Source organism: Cyprinodon tularosa, unplaced genomic scaffold (genome assembly GCF_016077235.1).
Source record: "Cyprinodon tularosa strain WSP-4 unplaced genomic scaffold, ASM1607723v1 ctg361, whole genome shotgun sequence".
In the NCBI taxonomy this organism is placed as follows: Eukaryota; Metazoa; Chordata; class Actinopteri; order Cyprinodontiformes; family Cyprinodontidae; genus Cyprinodon; species Cyprinodon tularosa.
The window spans coordinates 34,952-48,510 of NW_024039076.1; the positions used below are offsets into that span (position 1 = coordinate 34,952).

At 42.2% G+C, this 13,559-nt stretch overlaps 1 protein-coding gene across 1 annotated transcript in view; it reads left to right on the forward strand.

Moving 5' to 3' along the window:
- Positions 1 to 12,404, forward strand: part of nisch (nischarin) — a 29,746-nt gene extending 17,342 nt beyond the window's left edge. The window contains exons 18-29 of the mRNA XM_038295869.1: positions 498 to 784; positions 1,252 to 1,463; positions 1,572 to 1,978; positions 2,054 to 2,232; positions 2,306 to 2,369; positions 4,950 to 5,088; positions 5,410 to 5,560; positions 7,601 to 7,720; positions 7,797 to 7,958; positions 8,033 to 8,205; positions 9,787 to 9,938; positions 11,864 to 12,404. Coding sequence (XP_038151797.1) covers positions 498 to 784; positions 1,252 to 1,463; positions 1,572 to 1,978; positions 2,054 to 2,232; positions 2,306 to 2,369; positions 4,950 to 5,088; positions 5,410 to 5,560; positions 7,601 to 7,720; positions 7,797 to 7,958; positions 8,033 to 8,205; positions 9,787 to 9,938; positions 11,864 to 12,191 — 2,374 coding nt within the window. The 3' untranslated portion in view covers positions 12,192 to 12,404. The remainder of the gene's footprint in view (positions 1 to 497; positions 785 to 1,251; positions 1,464 to 1,571; positions 1,979 to 2,053; positions 2,233 to 2,305; positions 2,370 to 4,949; positions 5,089 to 5,409; positions 5,561 to 7,600; positions 7,721 to 7,796; positions 7,959 to 8,032; positions 8,206 to 9,786; positions 9,939 to 11,863) is intronic.
- Positions 12,405 to 13,559: the final 1,155 nt, after the last annotated feature.

Here is a 13,559-nt window from a genome sequence, read left to right on the forward strand (position 1 = left end):
GAGTAGTTCTTAGTTTTACTGGCTGAAAGAATCCAAGTTTGATTCCCAACTCGCTGATCTGTGCTGCACGTCTTCCTCTCTCAGCCCCATTTCCTGTTAGCCTACTTTCCAAAAAAGTCCAGTAGTTCCAAAAACAAGTTTTAAAAAAGAAACAAGAATCTGTTTTTAAATGTATTTATTTGATCAGTCAAGAGGTGCAGAAACATTCAACTCTAAAGGTAAAGATGAGCTGCAGCAGGTTTTAGCTTCTTAGCTAGCTGCCAACCGTCTCTGAGGAGCGTCAAAAGAAAAAATATTGAGATTAAGGTGAATTTTCTTCTAAAATGAAGATCATGACTTGCGTTCCATCAAACATGAAATGTCGATCATAAGATATATAAACATTAATTCTGCTAAAAATGCATTTTAAGCAGAATTAATGTCCAAATATTTTGTTTTTCTCATTTCCCTGACGAACGGCTAATAGAGTCGCTGCTAATAAGTTTTTTCTCCCACAGTCCGAGCTCCAGGGACGGCTACTTTGAGATGGGTCTGGACGATTCTGGAGAGGAGCTACTGTGCTCCTCTCCCCCTGCTCCGGTTGCAGAGGGGGAGGAGCCTGGCGGCCGCCTTGAGCTGCCCTGTGAGGAGAGGGCGGCGCTTCAGATCCAAAGAGTTCTATGGTGCTGTTGTGTTCTGGTCAGTGGAGAGGTGGAGCAGAGGGAGGCGTGTCTGGTGCTGACAGACCAGCTGTTCGGGCTGCTCCGCTGGTCACATGACTCCCTGTCGGCCAATCAGGAGAGAGGTAAACATCCAGCTTCAAGCTGCAAAAATATCCTCTTTGTTTGAAGAGTAAGAGTAAGGTGCATAGTTGCGTTTTAGGTGCATAAAAAGACCAAAAACGATTTAATCCTGATAAAACTTTATATACACCAAGTTTCCATCCTCACGGTATTTAGATCCGTTTTGAGCCTAAATAGAATTTCAGCACCGTAAATTGACGCCATCTGCTGTCAATACAACAGAGCTATTGCTAAAGCTACTAAATAGAGCCTTTTTTGCATATTTTTTTAATGTTTTTTCTGAGTGCCTCTCTCCAGCTCCCCCTGGTGGCCTTCCAGTGCACTCTACGTAGAAAAATCACTCAGTTTTTTTAAATGATGTAACACGTAGAAAGTTTACAATCTGGCTGAAAAAAAAAAACAGAAAACACATTTCGATGAGCTCCTGTTTAAATGTTTCAGCTTAGTATCATTCTGAACCTGTTCTCAGACCAGCAGCAGAACCCACTTGTGGACCAGTTCCTGGCGGGCCTTCAGGTGGACCTCCTGACGCCGTACTGCCAGGTCCAGCTGACCTCCCAGGCTGAGCTCCCTGACTCCTGTCTCTCCTTTGGAATGAAAGCGGGTCAGAGCCGCTGGTTCATCTTCTCTGAGGCCGAAGAGGTCCGACGGACCAGAACCGAGCTTTGTGCGCTGCTCAAGGTCAGACAGCCTCACCTTGAAAGTGGGATCAGAAATAACTGACCTGCAGACATGAAGCTGTGATCATCCTCAGGTTTCTCTGTTTTCCATCCTTCTGGTTTCTTCCAGGACGCTCAGAACCTCCCGGAGCCCCTCGATGCTCCTCAACTCCTTCCTCCTTCTCTTATCAGCTCTTGGGAGGTGGAGGAGAGTCGGGGAGCTCGGGGAGGATATCCCGCCCACATCCTTTGCTCCTCTTCCTCCTCTTCCTCAGACGCTCTCCACCTCTTGTCAGATGATCCCAGCCTCCTCTCGCTCCTCTTCGTCACACACAGACACCTCTGGGTGCTCAGGATGGATTTCAGAGAACTGTCTAAAAAAGAGAGTCCTAAACCCCACCAGTCCTCTTCCTCCTCCTGGTGCGGGCTTGTGCGTGTGTCCCTCGGCTCGGTGCTTCTTCACCCCAAAGAGAGAGATGCTCAGCTGGGAGATGGAACCAACCGCGTCTCCTGTCCTGACCCACGGCACGGCCAAAGGTGCAGACCTGAAATCTGTCCTCATGGTTGTTTTCTGTCAGTTCTGTCTGGGTTTAACCTTAATGTCTCCTTCAGGACTCTGCATTCAGTGGATCTGCTGGTTGCTGGTCAGGAGCTGCTGCTGCTCTTCCTTCTGCCCCAAGACAGGAGCTCCTTCCTGGGGGAGCTGAGCCAAAGAAGGGCTTCTCTGGAGGGGCTGAAGATGGTGGCCCTGCCCCGGCCGTGTGGGCCCTGTCCGGCTGGGGGTGGACCAGGTGAGGACCAGGCAGCTGCTTAGTCATCACAGCTCATCAGGTCGTCTCGTCTGACTGCTTATTGTGTTTCCAGGCTGCTGCAGATCCAAGGATCCCTGCTGCTGCCTCAGCGACAGAAAGCTTCACAGCTCCAGCAGGTAAATGGCTGCTTCTCTTCATCAGACCATCTGAACCAGGGAGGCCAAACTCAGGAGCTCTATGGCCATGTTCCTGAAACCTCTAACGCTACGTTCCGACCGCACATTACAGATGCAGCAGAAGCAGCTAGCTTACATGCAGAGTCAATGGTTGACGCGCATCGAGGCGCAGCAACAGGTCCTGAAGGAATGAAGGAATGTCCATGCAGGAATTTAAATGACGTTACATTTTGTTTCTTATTAAAAATCATTGGCTGTGGTTTATGTTGTGACTCATTTAGGTTAGATAAAAATAAGCGTATGCTGATCTGACAGCGCATGCTTTTCTGACAGACCTCCTTTTGTTGAGTTTTTTTATAATGGCAGAACAGATCACACTCTCCCCAACAGACTGATAGCAGATATAATGACACTGAAGGAACTAAGCTAGATGCCGTCACAGCTGCGTCTGCAGTTTCCTCGTGAACAGCAAGGTGTTTACATACCTGCTGTACTGATCCGGTTCCCGCGGAGTCGGAGATTAAAGTAACCTTCTCTTCAAAGAGTTTGAGCTTTTGAAGATATTCTGTCATTCAGAGCTCAGCAGGGGGTTTTAGACAGCTTTAGATATAAAGCATGTACTTCCTGAGGAAGAAGCCCCATAGAGAGCGTTCTGAGCAGCTGTCTCACTGCGTGGTGTGGAGGCTGCAGCGCCTCAGACTGGAAGAAGGTGAGAACAGCAGAGAGGATCATGGGGGCTCCTCTTCCCTCCTTTAAAGACATTTCATCCCACCGAGGAAAGGTCCAGCAGAATCTTTTTTTTCAGGGTTCCTGCGGGTCCTTAAGAAGTCTTAAAAGGCATTGAATTCTTTAAAATAAAACTAAGGCCTTAATTGGTATTAATATGTCTTAAATCAGTCTTTCGTAGGTCTTAATTTTTAAAACATCATAAATAGGATTCTTTTTATTATGATTTATTTTTGTAATCTAAATAAAACATTAAAATTTAAAACTTTTTTTTTTTTATTAATAAAAAAAATAACGGCTCACCATTATTGGTTCCGGCCCGATAGCGGAACCAATAAAAGCGTTGTTGCGGTCGGGACATTTGGGAGATGCACCATTAACTTTTTGTCTGGAAAATATGAGCAAGTGTAAATGGAACCAAAATTGTCTCCAGCCAAGAGTTTTCTCCATGGCTAAAACCAGGGAACATACATGAGGCTCAGTGGATTTATGCAAGAAGTCATTCAAGCTCGGAACGATGGGAATTAAGGCAGTGGAGTCGCACAAGCGAAGCACGAAACACAAAGCGTCAAAATGGAGTTAGAGAGAAACAGCCGGTATTTCTCAGTTTAGTTCCACCCTTGTCTCTGCAACGCCTCCACTTATCACCAAATCAAACATACTAAGAAAACCATACAAAGAAAAATAGCTGCAAAAAGACTTAGCACTGGTTATGTTGGGGCTTTAAAGCTGATTTGTTTTGTTCCCTGTTAAAACAAAGTTTGTGAATTCAGTTAAATAATTGTTCAAATATATCTGTCATTTGTGTGTTTTTTAGCTTTCTTCCTGTGTGGGAAGCTTTTCAACATTTGAAACATTAGTGCAGTGGTTTATGTTAAAATAAACCTTTGGGTTAAGTTGTCGCAAGCAGGTTTTCTTGTGAATTTGGTCTTAAATTTTTATTTCAAGTGGCATTAAAAAGTCTTGAATTTAACTTGCCTTATGCTGTAGGAACCCTGTTTTTTTGTTTTTTTTACAGTGTCCTGTCTGGGAATGTGGCAATAAAAATAACTGTATTGCTGTGAAAAAGAGCCCAACAGATTTTACTTTCACAAGTGGAGCAGTACGGCTATCGCCATAGAGTTCCGCTTGATTTATGCATGTAAGAAGCTTTATAAGAAAAGGGAGAAAAGACGAAAGAAAGAGGAGATAAAAGGGAGACGATGATAAAATGTCTTCTGTCTGCTTCTGCAAAGAGATGTAAAAAGAATGGCTCAACCAACGGATCGCTGAAGTATAAGTAGTATTATTTAACCTGACACGTATAATGTGGTAGCTACGGAAGAGGATTAGGGCAACTGGGAAAAAAAAAGTTAACTGATTTGTTTAATTTTATTTCAGTACAGTATGGGGAAAAAAAGTCAGGATTCTGACTTTTTTTTCTTGTCAGAATTCAGTCAGAATTCTGAGAAAAAAGTCAGAATTCTGAGATGAAAGTCAGATTTCTGACTTAAAAAAAAATTTAAAAATCTGTTAATTTTATTTTTTTCCCCAGTGACCCTAATCCTCTTCCGTAGGTAGCTGTAGATAAGAATAAAGGGGTAAAAAAGTGATGAATGTTTCAAACTAAATCCTATCTCAGTCTTATGTTTACATTTTTTCACAGTGTTTACATTTTATCACTGCTGCACTTTAAAAATGGAAATGTCTTTAGAGCTGTACTAAACAAAATTTCTATTTGTATACACTTACAAAATAACAATCAAGCCTGTCTAAGTCCTTTATTTCTGATATCATGCCTGGACCTTACAAACAGACCAGTTTCTAACCTGATATTCTGAACTTTGGCTGAATCATTCTAATCTCTCTCTGTAGTTGGGACCCGTTCAAGCTCCAAACTGAGGACAACCAGCCGTCTCCCCACCTGGTTCCAGGTCTCTCACCTGGACTGAAGCTCCTGGCCGGACTCACAGGAGAGCAGCTGCCCACCTACTTCAGCAGATATATAGCTCTGGTGAGACTTTTCTAAGATCTGCCTTAATAACTAAAAAACACAGAAACATCAAACCTCTAATTAGAGACTTTTATACAGTGAGGAAAATAATCCTTCTTATATAAATAGAAAATTGATATAAGAAGGAAAAATTAAGATCAGGATTTCATAATTACGAGATACTGATCTTGTTATTATGAGATGAGCAGTCCGTTTTTTTTTTTCCTTTGGTGATTCAATGCGCTTCCTTATAAATGTGACATCACATAGATACTAAATGAAAAAGGAGAAAAGAGACAAGAGAACCCTGTAATATCCTGTGATTCTCTCCTCCATCATCAGTCCAGGGGGGAGGACCTGAGACACGTCCTGTGGCTCTCTGTGGTTCTCTATAAGGCTCCAGAAACCGAGCTGACCTGCTGTCTGCTACTCTCTACGGACGCCATCTACTTCCTGCTGGAGGACTCTGCCACCGCTCTGGGGAACCACTCAGGTGGGACAAAAAACCAACTGGTTCTGTCTAAACCAGAGTCCCTGCAGTCCAGGAATGTGCTCAGGTTCTTACGGTGGCCAAGGCTGCAAACACTGATTAATTAAATTATTTCACAGGAAATTTAAAGGTTCCACAAACTCAAGAAGGAGATTAGCAAACAGAGAGAAAATGCTGCCAATGAGAAAAGCAGCATTTACAGAAAGTAGAAAACAAAGTGGAAACATGCAAAAAAACAGGCGACATTCTGCAAATACATCAATGATGCTAACGCAGAAACATGAAACGCGTTCAGAGGGAAAATGCTGCAAGTAGCAAAAACAGTTGCTGGTTATAAAAACTGCAAACTAGCTACTCAAAATGGAAGGACCATTAGAGGGAGCTGATCATCAACTGATGTGGAACCGGACCCTCCCAGTAAAGGCATAAACTGGAATCAATGGTTTGATCTGTAGCTCAAATGGTAGCTCCTGTTCCTAGCTCCTATCCTTCATCTTTCAATGGGTCAACAGTAAGAACACTATCCACCGCAGGAAAGAAGCCTCAGACTGCTGTGCTGAATCCTTACGGATGTCATTACAGGATGGACACACGCATGAATGATGCTGGTTAAACTAGGACAGCCTTAATAAAAATTATGTTTCTCTATTCAACTCTGTGAGGTGAGCCGTGCCTACATGGTCTGTCATGCAAAGGATTGTGGGAAACCATAAAGCTCCCTATGCTAACTGCATTAGGGATGGAAAGCATCCTGGTCCTAGCTCCTTCCTCACTACCAGCACTATTCGGACAGCAAATAAATAAAAACAATGATATTCTTCACGATCACTGAGTCTGGGAGCGTCCATTTTTGCCCAAATATAGTAACCCCTCCCTCCTGCCATCTTCCAGCAGTGACGTCACGGTGCGGTAAGCCTAGCGTCATTCTCCCCGCTTTACAAGCTAAATCAATGGGAACTACTAGACACATCTGCAATCAACAACAATTATTGAAGATTTCCAGAGGACTTCACCATTGAAATTCACCAGAGCTATAGTGAAACTGACAATGCCCACGTGCATGGCAGCTGGATGCTGGAATACATCGGGTTAAAGTGAAAAAAAAGAGTTATTCCACCTTTCTGATTCCTGATCCTCCACGGACGGGTTGGTTGTTGGATCGCCAACTTGAAGAGGGAGGATTTGCCATCGAACTTCTGGCCAGAGAAAAAACCCGTAATATGTAGCCAACATTTGGAAGAAGAATGTTTTCAAGATGACTTGGATAATAGCGCGTTGTGACAAACACCAGATACAGCACTGGGACTTGATCAACAGCCGATACCGCACCGTGACGTCACAAACCAGTAGGTGGCAGTAGTGTTCTTTGACAAACATGGATGCCTCCAGTAAAGAACATTCACATGAAAATTACTCTTAATTAAAAACACTGATCATTTATTGAACAGGATGGAATAATTTCAGATTTAAAGAACTTTCAGAAGTTTGAATTCTATGTATGACCTGACTTTTTCTTTAAAAAAAGACACTTAAATTTATTAATTCCTCCAAATTTCCTCTGGACGGCTTCCTATTTTAAGTGTTTTTTTATACAGATTTGGTCCTTAGGTGTAACGCAGAGTGACAGTGTTGTTCTGGTCCTGTATAATGATCGTCTCCCCCTAGTGGTCTGGAGCTTTTCCAGCATGTAGTGCTGGTTTGCAGCTTTCCATAACTGACACTTTTCATCTTCTCGTAGCATTTTTTCTTAGCATCCTCATCATAAGCATCATCTCTGTATTTTCTAGCAGGTTGTTGCAGCGTTTACGTTTTCAGTGATAACAGCTTTTCTCATTTAAAGCATTTTTGTGTGTTTATGTTCATCCAAGTTTGTATTTTTCATAAAATGAGTATTTTCATAGCTTTTGAATCAGCTGTGTAATCACGTATTTTCATGCTGTTCATCCCTTTGCCACCGTGGATTCTGCAGATCAGTTCATTCTAGGGATTTAATCCTGATCTATTGTGTCCAAAGCGTCTCATGGTTTTGTCTCTGTCTGCCAGCGATGGACTCATCGATCTCTGGAGACCCGGAGACAAATCTCTGCTGCTGCCTGAGCATCAGACTCTCTGAGCTGCAGGCTGTCAACGTTGGACTGTTTGACCAGTACTTCAGAGTTGTAGGTGAGTGGACCGGGACTCGCCCGCCCATCCCGTCTCCTCAGACTTCCCACAGCTTTAACTGTGTGTGTCCTGGCAGGACGCTCGGCTGACCAGATCGTCTGCTGCCTCAGCAGGGACAGCTACGGGACGAGTGTCTTCCTGCAGGAGCTGATGTCTGCTCTCAGCCTGCAGCAGCAGCTCCCTCCACCGGAGCCTTCGGATCAGGACTTCTACTCCCAGTTCACCGACACAAACGCGGGTAGGAAAACTCATTCACAGCCTCAGACACCAGGTGATTATGGCGTGGAAAACAGAGCGTATCTCCCCCTGCAGGTAAGATGCAGAACTACGAGCTGATCCACAGCAGCAAGGTGAAGTTCATTTATCCCAGCGAGGAGGAGATGGGAGACCTGACCTTCATCGTGGCTGAGAGGAAGACTTCAGGCAGCACGGCCTCTTCATCCTCCAGCTCCTGCAGCATCCTGCTCTACCTGCTGGTCTTTCAGGTGATAAAGCCTTTTTCTTTTACTGCTGGAATTGCAACAGTTTGGATTCTCAGATGTTTTTTTAATGAATCCAAAATCATAAATAAAGTAAGAAAATTTATTTTCTTGTATGGGAAGTGGGGGGGAAATATTTAGGAACAATTCTAAAAATAATCCAGTGGGGATCGTCCTAAACATTGGATCAGGATGTTCAGATTTGACCACATATTGCTGTGGTTCAGCAATATAACCACAGCTGGATCAATTAAAGCAGCTTCTCCTAAAAGAGGGATTAACTCGGCTGTAGTAATACTGTTGTTCTAAAGTAAGAAAATATGGAAGGAAATACCTGCTACTTCCTTTTGATTTAGTTTTTCTTTTTGTAATTAATTTTTAAAAAAGTGGAATATATCACAAAGTTAACTGGGGTAGATACAAAACTACAATTCCCGCTTTTCTTTGTTTTAATTAGATGATGCTGGTTGGATGATGGGGGGTTTGGGAGGAGGAGGTTTATGATGCATTAAAAACAAATTGAGAACAACAAAGTAGAGGTAAAGCGTTGGTGGAGAAACAATCCGGTGGACTTTGTTTCCAAGTTTGAACACATTTCGCTTCCCATCCAGGAAGCTTTTTAGAATCACAATGTCAGAAATAGTGTTGAGTTCCAGGCTTCATAGAGTGGACCTCGAACTCAACGCCATTCCTGACTTTCACTCTCCAGACCTCTAGGTGGCAGTAATAAGCTGGAAGTATCAGCGGATTCATGCAGTAGAAGTTAGCAATGTTCCACCTAACAGTAATTTAATTCAATTCAGTTTATATCTATAGAGCCAATTCACGTCATGTCACCTCAAGGCACTTTCCAGTTCACCAGATCATTCAGTCAGATTGATTCAAAGTTTTCTATCTAAGGAAAACCAGCTGATTGCATTGACTCATTGACTCTTCAGCAATCCCTCACACTAAGCATGCTTGTAGCGACAGTGGAGAGGAAAAACTCCCTTTGAACAGGAAGAAACCTCCAGCAGAACCAGGCTCAGTGTGAGCGGCCATCTGCCGATAAGCAGAAATACAAAAAGCAGCTGTAAAAGGCGGCCCCGTCCAGGAAACACACAGCCAGGCAGACGAGCTCTGAGCCAGCTCCCATGTCAGAGGATGAAGAGAGCACATCCAGTTAGTCACAGTCAGAGAAACAGGACTACACTGAAAAACAGGTCAATCTCCAACATCTATAAACAAAGGTGTTGATGGCAGCAGCACAGCTGATATTTCTCTCCAGGATGGAGTCACAGCCAAACAGGAACAGACCAGATGAAGCTACTATGAGAAAAAGCAGAGAGAGCAGAACGTTAGAAAGGACAGTAAAGTCCTGCCTCAATGAGTGCTGGTTAAGCAGCCATGGAAGGTCATAAAAACGAAAAAGGAAAATCAAACCAATCTGCCCTAATCTTCACACAGAAGATCTAAAGACACTCATTTCCTCCTGATGATGCCTCCTGAAGGAGCACCACAGAGCCTCTATATCTGAAGCAGAGGCTCGCCTCCTCCTGAAAGCATCCGTGGTTCGGCCCTGGTAACCTGAAGTTCCTCTTCCTGCAGGTCCAGATCCCCAGCCAATGTTCTGCCACCGCTGTCTGTTCTCCGGTCCTCCAGCCGAGGACTCTGATCCTCACCAGCACTGACGTCTTCCTGCTGGACGAGGACTACGTCAGCTATCCTCTGCCAGACTTCGCCAAGGAGCCTCCGTCCAGGTGAGCCGCGCTCCAGTCTGGTCTCTCCTGTAAAGTAACTGTAAACCTAAAGGATCTAGAGATGAGTTTAAATGGTTTAAACGGGATTTTTCTAAATGAGAGTAAAATAATAATCAGTCAGTGATAAAAATCATTTAGTTCAGCTTAAACACTGAAAATCTGTTTTCTTTTCCCATAAAATGTATGAATGCTGGAACTTTTTTATTTTATCTACACAGACATGCTGTGATGCATAGATGTGGATAATTTTATTACTTTGTTTTAAAAGTTGCTGTAATGCCAAATGTATCATATTTGATACAAACGGTTTCTGAAATGTTTTGCGTCTGACACCTTTTGCATAATTTAATGGTAAAAACTTTGCTCAAAATCCTATTGTACACAATCAGATATACCTGATAACAGAGGGCAGAAGACTACACAAAAAATAATCTGGACTTATCGCATAGTAATAAATTATTAATATCAAAAATGTTTTTCTGTTTTTTCTTTTTACATATTTTGTTAAAAGGCCAAATAAGGACTTTAAACCAAAAAAAAGTAATTTTCTGTTTTGTTTTATTCTTGGATCAGGCTTTAAAGGGTTAAAAGGTTTACAGCAACACCTTTAATTACGTTGTCTTTCGGAAGCAGGACAAAGAAAGCAGGTTAAGGGCCGGATTGCTGCCTTCTGTAAATATTTCTTATTGGCCAAAATATTTCAATTAAATTCAGTTTATTTCTCAATTTCACATCATGTCATCTCAAAGCACTTTCCAGTTCACCAGATCATCCAGTCAGATTGATTCAGTTTTCTACACTGGAAAAAAATCAAAATCTAGATAAGTCATTTTTTCTTAGAATAAGTGCATTTGTTCTTGAATTGACGAGATAAAAGAGACATTTTGCCAATGGAACAAGACAATTTAAGATTAAAATGAGAAAACACAATGATAATTGTCTTATTTCAAGTGTATTTTATCTAAATATCTTATTTTAAGAGTAAAATAACTCATTCCGTTGGCAAAGTATCTCATTTACCTGCTCAAATTAAGGGTGAATGCGCTTAATTAAAAACCTTTTTACTTATTTCTAGATCGTTTTTCCAGTGTATCTGAGGAAAACGAGTTGATTGCTTTAACTCTTCAGCAATCCCTCACACTAAGCATGCTTGTAGCGACAGTGGAGAGGAAAAACTTCCTGTGAACAGGAAGAAACCTCCAGCAGAACCAGGCTCAGTGTGAGCGGCCCTTTCAGCACAACCTCTGATTACAAAATGTAATTGAAATCAGACCACCTCGTATATTATGGCAAACTCAGTACCCCCCCACCCCCCCTTGGATAAATGTGGATGTGTGTATGTATAGATGTAGTAGTACATGTGTGTATATATATGTCTTTGTAGTTATATGTATATGTGTAAACAAGTGTATATTTATAATATTACAAAAAAAAGTAAGAGAGAATAAAGCAAAAAAAAAAAATGCTGCTTTTCACGTTCAGAAAAAGGATTTTTGTAACTTATAAATGTTGTAGACAATTGAAAGAAATCTAAAAAAAAAAAAGAAAAGAAATCAGACCAAAGCACTGAATCTTAATGAGCAGCAGAAATGGTGTTTTTAAACAATTTTATCAGTTTATTTAAGCATTTATATGAGGAAATCTCTATAAAGGCGTGAACCATGCGTCCTTCAGGCAGCTGGCAGCTGAACATGAACACTACAGGATGATTTATACTCAAACCAGGTCGTGTGTGCTGCCATGAATATTAGTTTATTATTACTAATGAATATTAGTAATAATAAATAAATGGCTGGTGCAGCATAAATGGGTCTAAGCTGCTCTGATATCGAAGTAATTCAGTTTATGTTATTCCTGCTTTTTATGTGGTAAACATTATTCCAAGTGTCATGTTTGCTCTCTGCCTCCATCTTCTCCCGCTGCAGGGAGCGCTACCAGCTCTGTGAGGCGCGGCGGATCCGGGATCTGGACCGGGTCTTACTGGGATACCAGACCTACCCTCAGGCTCTGACCCTGGTCTTCGACGACCTGCCGGGCCCCGACCTGCTCTGCCACCTCACCATGGACCACTTTGCTGCCACAGGAGAAGAGGCTCCGCCCACAGGGGGGGCGGCCAGCCGCGGGGCCGAGGGGGAGGTGCAGTGGTGCGTCTTCGTACCCGGAGCCGACAGCAGAGAGAGGCTGATCTCGCTCCTCGCCCGTCAGTGGGAGGCACTGTGCAGCCGGGAGCTTCCTGTGGAGCTCACTGGCTGATTGGATGATGAGGGAGCAGCTGGACGCACTGATTAGATTCAAGGCATTTTAAGGCCTTCGCACAAATATCTGCAGCTGGAAAGCATGGTGGATTCAGAACGGAAAGTTTTTAAAAAAGAAAAATAAACTGGTGTTGCGCTACAGGGGGCGCTGCAGCATGTCCACAGGGAGATTAACCTTACATAACCTTTAAAGAACTGAGCTCTGCACAAACCCCAGGCGCAAGCTGGTGGGGAAGAAAAAACATTCCTTGGTGACTCCAAAGCTGCTTGATTTTCTCTCAAAAACGCTTTAAAACCAAAAGTTGCTTTGATTTTTGTTTCTATCGATGTTTTTGGGTTCGGTTCTGCTGCAGAAACAGGTTCTGCATTCGCACACAGACTCACACAGAGTTGCTTGGCACAATCTAAACATTTTATTCCTTGCACATTATAACAGAAGGAGCAGTATTAATGCACTGTATAAAGCTTTTTATTATTATTATTAATTTAATGGGTTTTTTTGCTTTATGACTGACGGGATGTTTTCCTGAAGCTGGAATTTGTTGTAAAATTAAGGTTTCTGACAATGTTTCCATCATGAACTCCTATATATATATATATATATATATATATATATATATATATATATATATATATATATATATATATATATATATATATATATATATATATATATATTATAATTACTGTTAACATAGTGTTATTTTTTATATATCTACACAATGTCAGTGTTTTCTTTTATGTTTTTGTACATTTCTGTCCTTTAGTGACTGAATGGAGAACCGGTCGGTTTGCTGATGGACTAAAGGAGAACGCCACTAAATTAAAGTGAAACTGAAACCGTCTTAAAAATACTTTTTTTTTTTTTTTTTTTTAAGAGTCAGCAGGTTTGAGCCAGAAATGAACGTAGAACATCAGAGCTGGGATCACAGTGGAGAAATAAGAACTTTAAAGGAAAAGTCTGGTCAGCAAAGAATGATCAATGGATCATTATTTATACCTAAAACTAATACGTTTGCGGTGATACATGGGCGTAGGTTTGCATAGGGACCATAGGGACATGTCCCTACCAAAGTTTTGAACCGACCTAATTGTCCCTACCAATAATTGGATGTGAGCAACATGTTTATAATTTACAGCAGTAGTTGTTGCAGCAGTGGCTTTATTCCTCTCGCAGCTCCTCTGCCTGCTCTCTCCTGTCCCTTTCATGTAGCAGCGCATGGAACTGCTGCGCTGTTTAACTCCACTCTCCTTGGTTGTTCTGCCTTAGGTCCCGCCTTCTCTCTCCTTGATAGGCTGTTTTCTAGTCCGTCCGTGCTTGGAGCACAAAATTGAAAATGTATTCACACTAGAATGCCACGGTTAC